This window comes from Helianthus annuus, chromosome 11 (assembly GCF_002127325.2).
Source record: "Helianthus annuus cultivar XRQ/B chromosome 11, HanXRQr2.0-SUNRISE, whole genome shotgun sequence".
Classification (NCBI taxonomy): Eukaryota; Viridiplantae; Streptophyta; class Magnoliopsida; order Asterales; family Asteraceae; genus Helianthus; species Helianthus annuus.
In genome coordinates this window covers 34,866,982-34,887,507 of record NC_035443.2, presented here as the reverse complement: position 1 = coordinate 34,887,507, position 20,526 = coordinate 34,866,982, and the positions used below count along the sequence as shown (strand labels likewise).

The window sequence follows — 20,526 nt, the reverse complement described above, 5'->3', positions numbered from 1 at the left end:
TTTAAATTATGTGTTTATTATGTCTTGTTTATTATTCAATTAATGGCGTTTTAATGTATAATGTTATTACGAGACATCACTCTATTTTTCTGATTTTCCTGTTCCTCCCTGTGTTTTCTCAGACGAAGTCTCTTCCTCGAGTCAAAGGCATTGCCCCAAAACTGGATTACCATTTATCATTCCTGACGTCAGTGAAGAATTAAAGCCCAAGAAGGACATGGTATTCTCAAGCCTTGATGATTGTTATTCAATGTATGTTAAGTATGCCAAGGAGTGTGGGTTTTCAGTCAGGAAAGGGACTACAAAGACAAACTCTAAAGGTGTCTTACATATTAAGTATTTCTTGTGTACGAGAGCTGGGGTATATAAGGACAAGAAGGTTGATACGTTGGACCCCAATCAAAAGGAGCTAGTAGTGCAATCTAACTTTTCAAAGAGGACTGATTGTGGTGCACTGTTATGTGTACTTTTTGAGGATGGATTTTGGAAGGTGTATAAGTTTGTCGAGGAGCACAATCATGAACTTGTTGAACGTGCTGATAAGCATTTTCTTCCAACTGAATGATACCTCACTCAGCTCCAGAAGCATGTTATACACAGCATGTCTAAGCTGAATTTGGGTCCTGTCAAGGCGTTTAATGTTATGAAGACTTGTTTTGGCAGTTTTGAAGACGTGGGTGCAAGTAAAGTTGAATTTAAGAACTATAAGAGGCAAATTAACTTGAATGAAAAATAACATTCTCAGCCTAATTTCTCGTATGATTACATCACAGACGAAGAGAATCGTTTGAAGGGTCTTTTTTGGTGTGACGATCAAGCCAAACGTAATTACCACGTGTTTGGTGATGTGATTTTGTTTGACGCCACGTATCGTTCCAACAAGTAATATTTTATAATTCAACTTCTTTGTTTTTGGCGTTTTATTAATTTACATGCAATGGTATTTTTATATTTTACATGCAATGGCGTTTTATTAGCTTACATGCAATGGCGTTTTACTAGTTTACATTCAATGGCATTTTATTATTATTTCATTTCTCATGGCGTTTTCATATGCAGATACTCTATGGTGTTTGTACCGTTCACTGGTATAGACAATCATCACTGCAATGTTTCATTTGGTGTAGCATTGTTGGCGTCGAAAACTGCTGATACGTATATTTGGTTGTTAAGAGTTTTTCTAAAAGCTGTTGGTTCTCAACCAAAAGTTGTTGTCACTGAACAAGATCCAGCGATGAAGAAGGCTATTTCTGTTGTCTTTGTTGACACGAGGCATCGGTTATGCATGTGGCATGTGATGCATAAACTTTCTCTGAAGGTTGTTATGCTTTTTTTATCTTTGGCGTTTTAGGATACACTGTGTTCTAAAATACATGGCGTTTTGTACCTTGTTACTGTTTTTTTAATTAAGTTTTGTATTTTGTTTTTTTTATTTATGCATGGCGTTTTCGTGTTATTTATAGGTTGGTGTTAGGTTATGCAATTCCACCAATTTTAAAGAACGTATTTGTGGTGTTGTGTGGACGGATATTCTCACACCTGAAGAGTTTGAATCAGAATGGGAAACGGTTATCGCAGAATTCAATTTAGAAGATAATGACTGGCTATCTGATATTTTTGCACTTAGGGAATCTTGGATCCATGCATACTATAGAATGGAGCATATGTCTGGTCTTATGCGAACGACATCCAGGTCGGAGAGTGAGAATCATTTTTTTGGTCAAGTGTGCAATTCGAAAGTTACTCTTGTTCAGTTCATGACACATTATGAGACTGCAATAGAAGCACAGTATCACACACATCGTAATGATCATGTATCTCGATACAAAAGACCCCAGTTGAAGAGTAGTTACAAATTGTTGGAAGGGCACGCTGTTGATATATACACAGAAAGTATTTTTTGTGATGTTCAAGCTGAGCTTATTGGAGTTGCGGATTGCATAAATCAACGTTACGAAGATCAGCCTGATGGGTTTGTTAAGTTTTACGTAAATGACTTCCAACAGCCTTGTACATCCTTACTTGAGGTAAATAATGGCGTTTTGGTTTTTATGGCGTTTTCTGTTAATGGCGTTTTATCATTTGCAATGTGTTTTTTTCTTTTTTAGATAAACATTCTATGCATGGCGTTATAGAGATATTGTTTTTGGCGTTTTTCAGGTAATGTTCCGTAAGTCTGATTGCACATGCAGTTGCTCATGCAGGCGTTTTGAACAGTTTGGTTTGCTATGTAGACATATATTCTATGTTTTGAGACTTATGGACATTAGGGAATTTCCAAAACAATACATTCTGAATAGATGGCGCAAAGAGGCCTCCCCAAACTGCTCTCCTGAATTCTCAATTAGTCGTGAATATATGACCGAGCTTGATCCTGATGTGCAAAGTATGATGGGAGATATTATTTATTCAACCGAATACACTTTGAATCGTTTATCTGGTAATAAAGAGGAGCTATCCTTATACAAGGATAATGTTCAATCTTATATGAAGAAGGTTCAAGATATGCAGATTGTTGCTCATCCCGCTAGTTCTAGGGATAGATTTGCCGAGATAACTGGTCAATATAAAAACGACAAGAATCCGATAAGAGTCCCTGTAGGTTATAAATCCAAAGGTTCTGGTTCTCGGAAGCACCTGAAATCTAAACAGGAGATAGCAATCGACAAAAAGAAATCAAAGTCGAAACCCGGGGCCAAAGAAACACAGTGTCAGAACTGCAAAGCCTATGGACATTACGCTTCAACATGCAAACAGGCCGTAATTAAAAGAAGATCGACAAGGTCTTTGAGAGCCAGTGAAGAGTAGTTTGGCGTTTTGTATTTGTCATTTTTACAAAACACATACAGATGCTATTTGAGAGCCAGTGTAGAGTAGTTTGGTGTTTTTTTTATTTCAATCCTATAGAACACAGACATTTCTCAGTTTGGCGTTTTAAATCTTTTTTTTTTGCATCTTTTTCTTTTTTCTACCTCTTTGTTCATAACATGCTACTTCGAAGTTAAATAACAAACAATATATGATCGGGCAAGGAAATCAAACGCCAAAAAAAATAACGCCACTAAATAAAACTTCCATAAACTTCTAATTTTGGTCGTGCTAAACTCAATAATGTTTTGCTGAACAAAATGGATAACATTGTTAATCCTCAGTCAAGAAAGATGTGTAACAATGTTATCCATCCTGTTTAGCTAAACTTTATAGAGAACAAAAACAGAATCTCCATGAAATGGCTTTTTTGAAGTTTTGTGGTTTTTGTATGTTTTGGCGTTTATATTGAGGATCTTGCTCATTACATAGAGCGAAAGTTTTTTGAGAAAATAGTGTATATCAAAGAAACATGGATTTGAATCTTTGATATTTTGGGTTTTTTTGGCGTTTATAAGATGAATGGTATAGAGGAAAATATAGGTTTTTGTGGTTTTGGTGTGGATTTTAGTAGTTATGAGAGTTTGTTTATATAGGAAGTTTCTGGCGCGTATTTTAGGCACGATTTTTATTACAGTAAATGCTAGTAATAAAGTTCCGTTGTTTTAGTACTATTTGTTCAGCTTTATCGATTAAAACCAAAGTTTGGCGTTTTATATCTATGGCGTTATATTTTGATGAAGTGTGCTATGTGTGTTGAGGCGGGATTTTAATAGCGTGGGTTTGGTGTTTTATGTTAAGTCAAAAGACCCTTTACCCTTAATGAAGCGCGTCAGATTAATAAAAGTGATTTTATTTACGAAAATGCCACCGCGTCATCTAGTCCGTATATTGTTTTGATCTGACGATCCATAAGCGTTCTCTCCATTCTCACATTTTTGAGTGTTTTCTCTAAATCCTGACCCTATATATATATATATATATATATATATATATATATATATATATATATATATGTATAGGAAGTGTAGAATACAAAAGCCCTAATCCTACATTACGTACGCGATGCCAACAGCCGTACACGTGTCCCTGATTCATTTTTCTTACATAAGGGTATATCAGACTTTCCATCCAATCAGCAGAGGGCAAATTTGACAATTCCAGATCCCGATTAGTTCGTTACACCACTATCCCGGTAATTATGATTCGTATCAGAGCGATGTTACTCAGAGCCTTTAATTCCCTTATGATCTGGAATTGAAAATTCGCATGTGTATAATAAAAATTTCGCAAGTGCATGTTTACATGATAACAATAAATTCACATGTGTATGTTACTTTTTGATTTACATGATAATAATAAATTTGCATGTGCATGTTTGGTAATTTCTCATTTCCATTTTCATTCGCATGTTGACAAATAATTATAATTCACATGTGCAAGTTGACAAATATTTTATATTTCGCATGTGCATGTTGGCAAATAATTTATAATTCACATGTGCATGTGCATGTTCATTTCTCATTTCCATTTTCATGTGCATGTGCAAGTGAATTATAATTCGTACGTGCATGTTGACAAATAAGTATAATTCGCATGTGCATGTTCATTTCTCGTTTCCATTTTCATGTGCATGTACAATAATTATAATTCGCATGTGCATTTTCATTTCCAAGGAAATGGGAAATGCATGTTGACAAATGAAAATGGGAATCGCATGTGTTGCAAAAAAACAATGTTCGCATGTTACTTTTAATACAAAAATCGCATGCTGTACAAAAATACCAACATCGCATGTTGTAAACCAATTTCGTATGTTGATATTGAATTGCAGAAGAGTTGGTTGGAGAAGAAGAAGGCATCGCACGAAATTACCCGGATTTTGATAGAGAAATTATCAATTTTATCCTTCACGGTTGGTTTTATATATATTAATTTGATTAATTTAACGATATAAATTAGTTTCGCCCACGTTAGATGGATTGAAGATCGTATGGCTATGGGCATCACGTACATAATGTAGGATAAGAGGTATTGTACATTAACCGGCCTCTATATATATATATATATATATATATATATATATATATGTAGGTGAATTATAGGGAGAAATCTCATTTGAGTAATAAAAACTCTGAAAACGGTTCGCTGCAACATTTACTGACACTGACACACTTTTTGTAACAATGGAGAGAGAAGATAGAATGTGTTACATTTTTCAATTGTTCACATTTTTTGTAACTTCACATGTTACTCTTTTTATTTTTATTTATTTTTTTTTTTTTGTAGCAATTTTCAGATAGGTTATATGAAGTATATGGGATTTTAAAACTTATAATTTACAACAAGATTTTTATGTAACAATTGTAGTTGTCGCATTTTTTTGTCTCAGATGAGAGATGAGAGAAAAAGTGTAAAGTTGTTATAATTTTTGTCTGTTACAGTTTTGTCAGTTAAATTCTTTGAAAAAACACCTTTTGTGTACCAGTTTAATATCCACCATTGATTAGATGAGATGGACGGTGGAGATAAGGTTTTCAAGGTTTCTTGAACTCACATGAGTTTTGGTTATATCCTTCCCATATATATATATATGATTAGAATTAAATGAGAACCAAAATGAGATTTGAGAACCGAGAGAACCACTGTCAACCAATCAAATTTTTAAATCTTCTTTCTTACTTCTATTTATATCTTAATAATCTTTACCTAAATAAAAGAACACTTGAAAAAAAATATTTAGATCAACAGGTACATATGTGTACATTGTAAACTACATATATACATCTACATATGTGTGCATTTGCATGCTACATATATGTATGTTGGGTTATAAATGATATGTTGATAATGATAACCAAAACTCAAGAGAACCATCATCCCCCTGTCTAATGAAATAAGTTAAAGTACAATCACAAGTCCAGCTGTTTCTCTCCCCTTGAAGGCTTCTCAAAACATCTGCCCCAACTACTACTGCATCAAATTACTGCCCTCGGAGAATCAAAGTTTAGAAGAACAAGTCCTAATTGTCAAAGTGCTGGTCAACAATCAAAGTCAAAGGCAGAAGATAAGAAGACCAAGTCAACAAGTCAAAGACAGAAGTTCTGGATTTCTAGAAGTGCTGGTTCTCAACCAACAGTTCTGTGAAATCCAGTAGTTCACACTAAACCTACAAAGGAGCAGCATTTTAATGCAACAGTGTAACAATCCAACAGCGTAACACCCCGAAAATGGGTTTGGTAATCAAACCACGTTAATACTAAAAGACGGGCAAGCTACCGGTAGTGGTAAAAGTAACCGGTGAATATTAGGATTTTTTAAATAAATAAGCCTATTATTAAATTAAAAGCTGAAAGAAAGCTTTTGAGAAAATAAAGTTTATAGAAGCCCGAGTTAACGGGACTTAAAATAAACTTAGTCGTAGATTCCCCAAACCCACTAATTTAACTAGGAATGTTTAACCTAGTTAAGAAGTGGAAATATTGTTAGAAATAAGTAGGTTGTGGCCTACTTAATAACTAACTAAACAAGAGGGACCAAATTCGGATAACTTGAAAGTTGTATTATAAAGAAAAGAAATAACAAATTAAAACACACAAGGTGTGTGTTCTGGGTGTTCTGATCGAGCCCAGGAAACTCCCAAGAGCTTCAAAACCCTAGTTCTTGCTAAATCATCAAATTGAAGGGCCAAATGACTCCCAAATTCACAAATGAACGTGAATTAATGATCACCCAATCTAGGGGATCATAAGGTATGTCAAATTTTGATGATTTGTGAAGTTGTGAAATTTGAATAATCATCGTAATCGCGAATTATGAATGAACTATTGAAGCTATGATTGAATTAGTGATGTATACTTGCTTAGGAACATAACCCTAAGTGAAAATTATACATATGATGCTATGAACTGAATGATTTGTTGAATTACCACAGTAGGATAAGTGGGTGTTAATCATATGAGGAATTTGATGATATAATTATGATTAGAATCATCATATCTGATAGTAATCAGGAAATACTTGAACAAATTGTGTGTTTGAGTACATGATTATACTTGCTAGGAAATGGATTAGTATGATAAAATGAAAATGATGATATATTATAATCAAAATGATGTTTGATATCATCATGTGTTAATAGAATGAAATTCGATTACAATAACTTGAATTCATAAGTAGTTAAAACGGTAGCATAATAAGGATGCTTACTGTATAGTGGAAAAGTAATAAAATGAGTAGTTAAGCTACATCGTGTAATTACTTTTGCCAATAGGCAGTTTGACTTTTTAAAATCAAAATGACCTTTTATACGATCGAATGATAATTTCGACATAAAGAACGTAGGATGGAATAGTCGTAAATGATTATGACTAATCTAACCATCTTACAAATTTCAATGATAGTTTGACGCTTGACGAGCTAGGTGAAAGCTTGGGAAGAAAGCGGGTCAAACGAATCAGGAATGAATGAAAAGCATAATTTGGATGCTAGGTAAGTAAAGCTTACACCTTTTTATTTAATACCTATTGGTTTTATAGGTTATGAATAATATAAAGTCTTATTTAAATTGTGATGTTTCGACACGACATGTGCGGTTCGGAACAAAAGACAATGATAATAGACCATGTCCAATGGTTAAAAAAAGGACTAATTACGATTAATTGGTCATACACTGGCTAATAGATAATGAGTTTCGAGTGGCTATCTTATAGGGTAAACCAATATAACTAATAAGGGCAAAACGTTAAAATTGATCACGCGTTGATAATAACCATTAGTTATGAAAGACACTTTATGGCGAAAGTCATAATGGGTCAAAAGCATTTAGAAATGGTTTATAAGTAAAATGAACATACGGTGTAAACCGGAGCGAGTCATGTAGAAAAGATGATATTAAATATCATCTCACAAAGATACACGGTCACTTAGACCAAACGGGTCAAAAGGTGAAAATATCACCCTTTGACAATATAGACTAATGGTTTGTCGAGTTGTTTGATTATAGGGATAAATATCGAATGGATATTTACATCGCTATTACTTAGCAGCTATTAAGGCAAGGTATTGAAATGGATCAATATATTGATCCAAGCCAGGTATGTGTAATAGGTTAACAACTCATTTAGAACGTAAGGTTCAATGAGAGTTAAATGAAGTCGAAATTAGACATTTGGCTACTTTAATAGGTAAACCGAAGGAATTAAATGATGGTCATTGTGTTTTGAAAACACAATGACTTTTCAAACCAAATCAGAGTTAAAAAGAGGGATTTTGGGTCAAACATGCTTTCAAAAGTCCTTCATCGTAAATGAAAGGCTAAAATGGACCAAAACGCCCTTATAAGCTAAATTGAGCAAACGACATTTAAAGGTTGCTTGGAAACAAGTTTTATGATTAAATAAATACTTAGAATAAGTATAAAAAGTGAAAGATGTAAATCTTTGGTCAATTAACTCTATAGGAGTCTTTGTCGTAAAACAATGATCAGAGGGGTAAAAATCAGAATTTATATATTAACACATTAAATCCGCCACAAATATAGTTGTGGAGGAAGATTAATTGATAAGTAATGTGGTAATATAATGCTAGAAACGAATGAAAGTGATTCATGTCAAAAATATGCTTAAAATCCCTTAACGGGTCAAAATAAGCATATGAGCGAAAACGGGTTTAAAATACTTATGAAATCTGTGATTTGAACTTAATAAGATAGACAATATTGAACTTGTGAAGTTCATAAGGAATTGAGATCAAACAAACATGTTTGTTTGATAAATACACGAACGGGTCAAAACTTAGTAACTACATTTTAAGCCGAAGGCTTAAAAGTCTAAAATTTTATTAATCCGGATGTCGGATGTTAACCCCGTGTGATGGAGAATAAATTTACGATCACGTAGGAAGAAACGTGACGTAAATTGGATTAAAAAAACGAGCAAGTTATGCTCGTTAACGTAAAACTTGGTTTGGCTGGAAATATGCAGCAGCTATTAACAATCAGTCTGTCGAAACCATGGCCTCGCGTAGCGCGACAGCCTAAGCATATCGTGGTCGCGACCCGCGACGGGTGTCGCGTCACGCGACAGCGAGTTCTAATCCTGTCGCGGCACGCGACAGGCGTAAGTTGCTGCATTTTGTTGCTGTTTCATTGTTTGACATTACGAACTTGTCTAAACTAGTTTCAAATGTCAATATAACTAAAACATTTTGTGTTTTATGAAATGTAGGTTTAATGTACGGTACCGAAAGATGATCAAGCTCAACGAAGAACCGAACACGATCAAGAATCAAGCTTCCGCGAATTGTTTCGTCGTCATGTTTTAAACGGCGAATTTACATACAAAACGTTAGAATGTTTTATTTACTAAAATGTTTTAACAAATTCGTATTTTAAGTGTATGTTTAATTGTAACTACGCTATTATAGTCGGAAATTATATGATAATCGTATAAAAGGGACTAAGGATCTTACAAATTGGTAATCAGAGCCCAGGTTTAAAGAGTAAAGTGTTCGGTTCGAGACTTGATCGCAAAATCTGGTAAGTTATTCAATACATTAACGGTCTAGCACGTAAAGTGTTGAAAACAACACATAGGGTTATCGTGTAAAACACGTTACTCCAAAGAAAGGATAAAAGACCGATATAGTTAAACGAATTACGTGTGTTAACACGTGTCGTAGAAAGCCTTGTATTATAATACGGGCGCTTATAAAGATCAAAGTTATTGATATTTGTAAATGTTTTAAGCTGAAGGAAACTCACATTGGAAGATGACAAGAGTTTAAAGAATTATCGATACGACAAAGAAATAGTCTGAAGTATGACAAGTAAGTCATACACGCCAAAGACTTGAATCGAGAAACGATCTCGAATGAGAGATCGAACAACAAGGAAAGTTATTAGGGCAAGTATCTACAAGGTACACATCTTAAACTTATAGTATAATTAGAAATATGCAACAAACACATAGTGAATGACAATTGCATATAGAAGATAAAACTTGGAAAACCTGGATAGCATTCCTATTCAGGATGACGTTTCCAAGAGAAATTCAGTAGAGATACGTATTATTCACAATCGTGAATAATAAGACAATAACTGAACTTAGTTAAATATAAACTTGGACGAAAATAATCATCCAAGTAAGTATTCTCAATATAGATCTTATTGAGAAAAGTAAGGATCACATCAACGAATGTGATTGTATAAATGGGTATAAAAAGGGACATTTATATGTTCAAGGATAAAAACGGGTAAAACTAATAATTGGCAATTGGCAATTAAAGAAAGTTTTACCAATAAAATAAATCGAGAGATTACTTACATGGGACGTGATGTGGTAATTACAATAAGGGCATGTGTACCATGTGTTGGTCACTTACTCTGGCCAAGTAAGTAGTGAACACATGATACCATGAGCTTCTTATAATGAGCACAGTTATGTCCGATGTGGTAAGGTCGAGAAGAAAGAAAAAGTTAAAATAACCTTGGGGTCAATAAATTTTATGGGCATACTCGTATAAATGGTTTTCGAGGGAACCATAAAAACGATGTATGGCGCGCATAGAAATAAATGACCCAAGGGAATTCGTGAAATAAGTCATTTTGGACGAATGAGCCATGGTTGACAACAAGGGGCATATAAAACCAAAATATAAATGAACCGCAGGGTCATAGAAACGAAGGTATTGCCCATACATAAAAAAGACGATCGAAGTCATTGACTTTGGTCGTAGTAAAGAAAGGATGATAATAATAATCATCATTCAGAAATTAAAAAGACCATCAAGCATGGTCACATAAATAATAAAGGTTTGGTTAAATAACGCGATAGATTTCACTAAGAAAACCAAACAAGTCAAAATGAAGTTTAAATGCATACCCAAAGTGTTGCATTAATAATGACTTCAATAAATCACCCGGTTGATGGGTAGGAAATTAAACACATGCGTAAACCGTGAGACGGGAACGCGGATTTAAAGTCAAAGGACTCAGATTATGAGTTATGACTAAATGACTATAAAATTTCGTAAACAGAAATTTTGAATAAATATGTTCAACTATTTTGAGGATGAACGGGTTGAATAAAGAATGAAGTTTGATTGTTTATAAGTGATGGATTTCACATTAACAAGTCAAACGGGTTGAATACAATATAATGCCAGATGGCATAAGTAAGCGTGGCCGGATAACGGTAGCGTTAAACACAAAAGAATAATGAGCCCGGTAATGGGACATAACCAAATACGAATATATGCAAACCAAATAGCGGTGAACATAAGACGAACTGACGCATAAATGATGTGAGAAGTCATAGAGTCGGGAGAATGATCCGAAATAAAACGATTGTAGGCACGAACTACAGTCAAGGTTAAGGGATCTTAAACTTGAAACCAAATAATTTTCAAACATAAACAAGGTGCCTTGACACCAAACATGTATTTTAAGAATGACGTGAGTAATAAATGATCTACGGGATCAACATAACCTTTGGGTTATAAATAATGAAAAGGACTATAGGACCAAAACGACCTGTGAGGTCATATATAAAAAGAAGTGAACTATAAAGGCCTTGCTTTAATGAGGTGAAAGCCTAGAGAAATAGCCCACGAGGCTAAGTGAAAGAACCTATGGGTTAATTAGACAAAGTGAGGGAACCAGTTGATAATATCCGCGTAAAATAATGACTGAAAAAGAATAAATTCTTAACTGTCAATATTCTGATATGGAAAATTGACAAAAGTTAAAGAAAAGATGTTAAACTAAAACTTCAGTTTTAATAAGAAATAACATTTTTACAAATATGAATTCTGGTAGGAATTGATACTGTAAATATCAGTGTTGTAAAAATCGCGACTAGGTGGCGACTAGTCGGCGATTAATCGCTAGTCGGCCAGTAAGTAACTGAGTAATTTTTCGTTAATCAGTCAATTAATCGCTAGTCGGGACTAGTCGGCCCTAGTCGGGCCTAGTCGGCCAGCCAAAAATTAGCAATTTCGGCCAAATTCCAGAAAAAAAACCTGTATATTCAGGCCAAAACCTCTAAATTCCGGCCAATTTCCAACCAAACCATGTGAATTCAAAACAATTAATCTTGTATACTTAAAAAATGAGTTGCATAAAAGTTAAAACCTGGCTACTTAAAATATTTACCATAAAAATGTGTATATGTATACATAAAACTGAAAATTACATATAAAAAACCCGATCCAATTAATCCCGATTAATCACGAGTAATCCCGAGTAGTCGCTAGTCCCCACCTCACCGGCCGACTAGCGACTAGCGACTAGACACTCATAGGTGCAAGACGATATATTCGAAAAGAAATATTTTCGAAAATGAAAGGTTGAAACAAAACCTAAACATGACGTGACGCGATCACGGTCAAGAAAGGTAATGGAAATATAATCACATTGTAGCCTTAGTAATGGGTATAAAGTAACTGGACTAATAAGTCGAGTTAGTGAGACCGGTTAAGGTCAAATACAAATTAAGAATTTGGTTAATAGGCTATTTATTATAAGAATAGCGTGGAATAAATAAAATCAATAGATTTAGATGATCAAGTGACCAAATTGGCGACTCGGTCAAGTAAACAACAAAGGTATATAGATACAAGATAAAAATGACGGCCCATGAGACCTCACTAACGGAGAATACTGATCACCTATATTGAGGGATCACAAGACAACACAAATGAAGTGTCGGGAAATCAAATTGAGCAAATGCCCGATTAAAGGATAAAACTAAAAGGTATGTGGTAATATGCTTTATAGAAATTTGATTTGTTCTTAAGCGGTGGATTCCGTGTGAATGAACCAAATGAATAAATTCAAAAACAATGGAGTTTGTTTGTTAAAAGTGAAACATTTCACTAAGGACCTTTAAATGGATTAAATTAACGGATTCATGAAGAATTCGATAGTCTAACAGCAATGGATTTCGCTAAATTAACCAAAGTGGTCGAAATAACGAGATTACATTATTTTGAGTTGTATTATTTCGTATAAGATACGTATATGATTTGTAACCAAAAAGATATTACCATACTTTTCTGGTAATACTAACAATTGGTTAAAGTATGAGTAATGCTTAAAAGATTACTCAGGTCAAATGCATTGAGTTTAAAACTCAATGAACTATGTAAGAAAGGTTTCAAAACCTCTTTAAGGGGGATAGACTTGTAACACCCTGAAAACGGGTTTGGTAATCAAACCACGTTAATACTAAAAGACAGGTAAGCTACCGGTAGTGGTAAAAGTAACCGGTGAATATTAGGATTTTTTAAATAAATAAGCCTATTATTAAATTAAAAGCTGAAAGATAGCTTTTGAGAAAATAAAGTTTATAGAAGCCCGAGTTAACGGGACTTAAAATAAACTTAGTCATAGATTCCCCGAACCCACTAATTTAACTAGGAATGTTTAACCTAGTTAAGAAATGGAAGTATTGTTAGAAATAAGTAGGTTGTGGCCTACTTAATAACTAACTAAACAAGAGGGACCAAATTCGGATAATTTGAAAGTTGTATTATAAAAAAATAAATAACAAATTAAAACACACAAGGTGTGTGTTCTGGGTGTTCTGATCAAGCCCAGGAAGCTCCCAGGAGCTTCAAAACCCTAGTTCTTGCTAAATCATTAAATTGAAGGGCCAAATGACTCCCAAATTCACAATTGAACGTGGTTTAATGATCACCCAATCTAGGGGATCATAAGGTATGTCAAATTTTGATGATTTGTGAAGTTGTGAAATTTTGATGGCCATCTCGGTCAGACTCTTTATGACAATGTCGTCTACAGATACCTCCAGGTTCCTTCCCCGTTGATCCCTGAACAAAGTGTTCTTAAACCTCTGATATGTAGCCCCTGCATTCTTAAGTCCAATGGGCATCTTGGTGTAGCAAAAGGTTCCTTCGTTTGTTACGAATGTCGTCTTCTACTCATCCTTCAAAGACATTTGTATTTGGTGATAGCCCTTGTACGCGTCCAAAAAACACTTTAGAGGGTATTGGGCCAAGGAGTCAACCTGGACGTCTATCTCAGGGAGGGGGTAGCAGTCTTTAGAACAAGCTTTGTTTAAGTCCTTATAATCTATACACATCCTCCACCCTCCATCTTTCTTGCTGACCATGACCGGGTTGGCAATCCACGAAGGGTACCTGACCTCCTGAACTATTCCGGCCCTGAGGAGCTTTCTTGTTTCCTCGCAAGCAGCCCTCCTTTTGTTAGGACCCATACTCTGCTTATTCTGTTTAACAGGCTTCACCCAGCTGTGGGTATTAAGCATGTGTTTTGTCAAGCTTCGGGGGATTCCACACATGTCTCCGTGTTGGAATGCAAAGACGTCTATGTTGAAAAGTAGTAGCTCCTTGAGTGCACTCTTGCATTTGTCGCTCAAGTGTCTCCCTACCTTTATCATCTTCTCAGGGAACCTCTAATTAAGGACCCATTCTTCTATTCCCTCTTCCCAGAGCTCCTTCCCGGTTTCTTCCTTTGAAATCGATGACACCACTTCGTACGAAGACTTCACCCAGGCCAACCCTCGGGGAGTCTGAAACACTAAGGCCCCGTGAGGGGTGGAGGCCTGAGCTTGGAGATCTCCAATCCCCGGTCTTCCCAGAATTGCATTATATTTAGATGGGGCTCTGACCACGGTGAATGTCAGCTCTTTGGTCCGTACCCTGTCTCCTACCCCCAGTGTGAATGGGAGTCTAATCTTCGCAAGGGGATGTGAAATGTTGTTGTTAAAGCCTACAAAGGTATGGAGTCTTCATCCAGCCTATCCCGTACGTCTCTGTTGAATCTCAAGAAACAGTGCTCGTAAATCACTTCTACCCCACTCCCCCCGTCCACACGTATCCGGGCGACCTTGTGCCCTGCTATTATAGTAGAAATGTTAAGGGAGAGCCTTTATACCTTGTGTTCTTTGAGATGTGGCATCAATACTGGAGCCCTCATGCAACTCGAAGGTCCCAGTACTCGTGCTTTGATGCTCCTGGTTGGATCATATTCTTTCCGTCTTCTTATCATATCTACATATCCCCTGTCAGGTCCTCCCCCTTGGCGTCCTTCACCTTCATGCCCCTTTCCTTTATTTTCTTTAACAAGTGAGAGAACTTTCCTATTTTCACTGTTGATTCAATTTCTCTTTTCAGATACATACATCATCCGTCTTGTGGTCGAAGCCTTTGTGAAACTCACAATATTCATTCGGGTAAACCTTCGACCCTGGCTTAATAGGGGGGGGGGGGGTTAGGAAAGGAGTTTTTAATTCTTTCCATAGCCAATACTTCGCTTGGGGTCTTGGACAATGGGGTAAAGCTGTCATATTAAGGGGCCGACCCTCTCCCTCAGGACTTGTAGGGAGAATAAGTGGGCCTTGATCTGTCATGTTGCATTTTATCATGTAAAGGCCTCATGGGATAGACATTACCTTTTTCTTGAGGCTCGGGGGCTGGAGTGGTTCTTCTAGGAGTGGCGTCCAGTTCCTTAGCCTTGCTACTAGTGTCTTTTCCCCTGACAAAAGCTCGAACCTTGTCCATGAGGCCGTCGAAGGTCTCGGGAAACTTCTCCCCCAACTTCTCACACAGTTAGGTGTGTTTAAGTCCGTTAATTAAGCTGCTTATTTTCATTACCTCAGGGACACCCTTGATATTCATTATTTCCTTGATAAAGCTCTCCATATACTGATCTACCCGCTCGTTGTCCTTCTGACGGATGTGCATGATCTCATTGGGGTTTTTTATCACTTTCCTCTGCTAACTGAAGTTCCTAAGAAACTTCTCACTCAGCTCTTTGTAGCTATCAATGCTCCTAACCGAAAGGCTATCGAACTAAAGTCGGGATCCCTCAGTGAGTGTTTGTACAAACATGTGGCACCATGTGGGCATGGACAACCTTCATACCTACCTGGCGCCTCTAAAAGCATGGAGATGATCCTCTAGATCCTTAGTTCCGTCATACCTGTCCAGGTTGAGAGGAGGCTTGAGTTTGGGGGGGGCAAGGGAACCTCAGCGATTGATGTGCTTAAAATACAACATATAAATTATATCCAATATGGCGTAAAATCAACCCTCTTTCGGTACTAATGTTGGAAAAAGCTTGTTTTTCTGTTCCTTTTTAATTTACAGGGTCAAAAGAGCTTAAATTTGCAAAAGGAGCAAAAAGACAGCAAAAACCAACATAAATACAAAGAAAGAGGAATTAACGCAACTCGCCAAGCCCCAATTCACATCCAAACCACAAAAATAGCTAGATCAGAAGACTTAACATGGGGTCGTGTCCATCAGACACGGGCCGTGTCCAAGACTGGATGCTGTGTAGAAGAAAAGACAACAACAAAGAACAAAACTGACAGCCAACACGGGGCGTGGTCAACTCAAATATTTTCAGAATCTGCGATAGTACAGCAAGTACATTGGCCACGGTCCGTGCCGTTGACACACAGGGTCATGTTAGTACAAGACCTGACAAGCAGTTAATGAGGAAGAGAGAGAGGGAGAGATGACCACGGGGCCGTGCCAGGCGGGCATGGGCCGTGGTGAAGCCACTGATTTTAGCTATAAATAGATGTGCTTGGTTCCATTCCAAACCATCCCTTGGTAAACCACTTCTCTCTCACTTTCCACCACTCCACCACTTCTCCACTACCACTACAACACCATCATCCACCACCATAATCCCTTTTTCTATCATTTAGAATGTGTGTAGTAGTCTTGGGATCCAAGATTGATAGTAAGAGTCTTTTTTAAACAAAGGTCGTGCTTAGCTAAACTCTTACACCTCTTGGTGAAAAAAAAATCTTTTATGTATTTTCTTTTATGATTTCCAACCTTTGGCAACTTTTTATTTGGGTATGTATTAATGACTTTAATAACTAGTTTTTTATATTGAAGACAAATTTATCTAATCATTCTTCATATGTTGTTGATTAATATATCTGTTTCTTTACGGTCTATATAAAGCACGTTAATTGCCTGGAAGGGGGTTAGAATGGTGGTTGGGTAAATTTTATGTCTTGTTCGGTGTATAGATCTTGCGAGAACCTGGTTCAAGCCTAGTAACAATTCACGAGGTGGAGCGGGCATTACCCACCACGGGAGAAGTGCCAAAAGCTTGAACCCCTTATCTATAAATTACTATTAAAACATTAAACCAACCCTGCGAGTACTGTATCCCTGCTGACTCAGACGAAAGGTTTGAGGGTGATCGTTGCCTGGAAGGGGGCCCACCACCTTTTACATTAATAACTTACTTAATTATCTTTCAATAATCTGACCTAGTGGGACTGTATCCTTGCTGACTCAGACCACTAGGTTGAGGGTAACGTCACCTTCACAAGAGGGGCCTACTACTATAACTGAGATAATCTCTTGAAATGCACAAAGTGCGGAAATCATCAAAAGGATACATGAAAGATGAGTCAGAACCCGGTGATTCTCTCTTGTCTATCTATTTATCTTTATATTTTATTTTTGCTTTTTAGTTTATCTTTTTATAGTTTTAAAAATCTTTTTTTCAAAGTTTGGTTCGATTAGACGTTGACGATAAGCCGGTATTAAAAGCTCTTGTGTCCTTGGACGACCTCGGTATCTTGCCATCACTATACTACCTCCGCGATGGGTGCACTTGTCCTAGCGTGTGTGTAGAGTGATAGTAGAATATCGTGTTTTATAAATTTAAAACTTGAATCGGCGTGTAAAAAGAGCTAAAAATATACCAAAAAATATAGATACCCGCACGCACATCAAGTTTTTGGGGACGTTGCCGGGGACACAAGAATTTTAAGAAAGCTTAAAGTTAACGGCCTAATCATTTTCTATCTTTTCTTTTTATTTTTCCTCATTTTTTCTAAATATTCCACTTTCTGCAGGATTAACACGGGGTCGTGTGGGATCAACACGGGTCATGTTAAACCTGCAGTATCTGGGAGAAGTTGTTTTCTTTTTACTGGAACATACACATGGGGCCGTGTTACAGGAGCACGGGGTCGTGTTGAACTTTCAGTATCTGGGAACCTGAGAACAGAAAATTTTTCCTGGACAGCATAGGCCATGCCAGCCACAGCATGGGGCCGTGTTAACCTTCTGATCAGGCTTTCTTTTTTGTTTTTGTTCGCAGAGAATCACACAATTCTGTATAATTCGCAGGAAATACAGTTTGGTGCATGACCTCTACCACCGACAAAGACACAAAAGTACCACTTGATGAACCCGAGCGCTTTTTGAGAAAAAGACTTAAAGCTAAAAACTAACAAAAAGCCTCAACCCAAAACCCCCTATGGCGGATCAACGCACTCTAATAGATTACCTATGGCCTACGGTCGGTAATCTTGGAGCCGCTATTAACCCTCCTAATGTCGATGCTAATAACTTTGAGCTTCGACCACACCTCATCCAAATGGTCCAAAATTCCGCCACTTTCCATGGCCTAGCCGATGAAGATCCCCATTTACATATTACCAACTTTTTGGAAATATGTGACACCTTCCGGATCAACAGAGCCTCTAGCGATGTCGTTCGGCTCCGTATGTTCCCATTTTCCCTCAAAGACCGAGCGAAAGCTTGGTTAAACACCCTCCCAAGTGGGTCCGTACACACTTGGGATGAACTTGCCCAAAAATTTCTCTGAAAATATTTCTCTCCCGCTAAAACCGCCAAACTCATAACTGAGATTAACACCTACTCTCAAGAAGACGAGGAATCCTTGTACGAGACATGGGAAAGGTTCAAGGAGCTACTAAGGAAATGCCCACATCACTGTAACAACCCGACTTTTCGGATTGTTATCCGTTTGCTATTTACTTCGATTTGTAACCATTTTGTACTCCGAGATTCAATATAAATAAAGGGTTATGTTATACTAAATACATTTTCATCACACAGCACCACTACACGTTTAAACGCTTTATATTCGCTAACACAACACAAATCACAGAGATTTATGTAACTTTATTTGCCGAGTGTGTTTGTTTGTTCGGTAACACTCTCGCCTTCGCACTCGCCTATCGCAACGCAAACTCGACGCAAACTCGAAACGCGGATTTATTTATATTATTTGTGTTATTTTTTGTTTACTTGTTTAATTATGTTATATGTGGTTGTTATACGATCAAACGCAAACTCTCGCAACTCGATTTATCACAACGAAACGCAAAGCAACGCTATACTTACCATCTCGCTAAAATACTTAGAGTACTCGTACTAACTAACGCAACAAAACACATTAAACGAGCATCCTACACGCGAAACGAGGATTTTTCCACACAAATAGCACCTTCGAACGACGCCAGCCTTCGTACGAAGGCAGCTAGCTTCGATGTTTCTGTTCGAACCCACCATCTCTATAAATACCCAAGCCCTTCTCCATTTCATTCACTTGCTGCCTTTTGCAACGAAACGCTGTCGAATTGTTGTCCGATTGTTTTCAAGTAAGATTTACTAGATTTACCAGGTTTACATGATTACACAACGTTTTCCACTACGATTTTCCACAAGAATCACTTCGATTTCAACAAAGCTTTAGAGTTTTTACCTAAAACTTCATATTTTTCACATAAACCCCAGCTTTCTCGTCTAAACTTCTCTATTTCTACACAAATCTTCATCTTTTTCATCAAATCTTCTTGTTTTGCAACGGATCTATGATGGAGGTAGTGAAATCCGAGTGTTGAAGGGCATATCTTACGTGTTTTAGTTCATTTTACATGATTATACACTTTGAATGTGATAACTTCGAGTGTTTGTTGATTTGCAGGTTAAGCATGTAATTCGGTGAGGTTACAATGGTTAAAGGCGAAGTGGAATGTTTAGGGATGGTAACTTGGATTTATTGGAAACAAAAATAAAAATGAAAGATCAAGTCAAGGGGGGCAGTACATCATTTGTTGAAAGTTTCTTGTGAAGAGGAAAATGAGTGGTGACATGCGACTCCACGGTTGGTGGTTGTGTTGTGATAAAGGAAGAAACAGAATGTTCGAACCGTAACCTACGGTTTAAACCGTAGGCTACGGTGAAGATGACCAAGCAGCTTTTCATGACCACAAGTCAACAATCACATCATCTTACATATGCATGTGACTTGTAGGAGGACATTAACAACATTATCATTACATCATCAATACACAACAACAACATCATCACGCAGCCAAAGGGATTTGAAGGAACAAAAAGGCAGTCAACATAACATCATCATTAATTATTCTAGGAAGTGGGCTGCAAACATTGGAATCATCAAACAATGGTGGGCCGTCATATTGAGAGGTGGGCTTGATTTTGGACGGTGTCATCACGTAACAGTAGCAGCAACATCATCGAATGTGGGCAGCCACATTAAATAATTTTGGGCTCCCAACTCACGGCCCAACATCAGCAAATATTGGGGCATTTTATTCGACAATTACAGGCAGCCGTCATGGGGGTTTTTGGCTCGGAAATAATCACACATCATCATCATTAATCATCTGCACAACACCGGATTGGATCATGTTTTCATCACTATCTCAAGATTTTGATCGGACGAGTAACATGCGCGGCTAAATCTCTTGTGGACACTCCGGGTGAATGATTCTTGTGAGACACTTTTAATTCTAGTTTCTGTTTTGTATTGAGATTTGGATTTGTAGTCGGGTAATAGCCGACTATTTACATGATTAT

General features: G+C 36.9%; 1 protein-coding gene and 1 non-coding gene across 2 annotated transcripts; one reads left to right on the top strand and one right to left on the bottom strand.

Annotated features, from left to right (window-relative positions):
- The first annotated feature begins 601 nt into the window (after nucleotides 1-601).
- On the top strand, nucleotides 602-2,808 carry LOC110888053 (protein FAR-RED IMPAIRED RESPONSE 1-like). Its single transcript, XM_022135597.1, has 5 exons — nucleotides 602-711; nucleotides 1,060-1,318; nucleotides 1,464-2,010; nucleotides 2,109-2,160; nucleotides 2,271-2,808. The coding sequence occupies exons 1-5, from the start codon at nucleotides 602-604 to the stop codon at nucleotides 2,806-2,808; spliced, it is 1,506 nt and encodes a 501-aa protein (XP_021991289.1).
- Nucleotides 2,809-18,529: 15,721 nt separating this feature from the next.
- Nucleotides 18,530-18,636, bottom strand: LOC118484556. The gene has a single exon (XR_004873665.1). It is a non-coding gene; the product is annotated as a small nucleolar RNA R71 (small nucleolar RNA).
- Nucleotides 18,637-20,526: the final 1,890 nt, after the last annotated feature.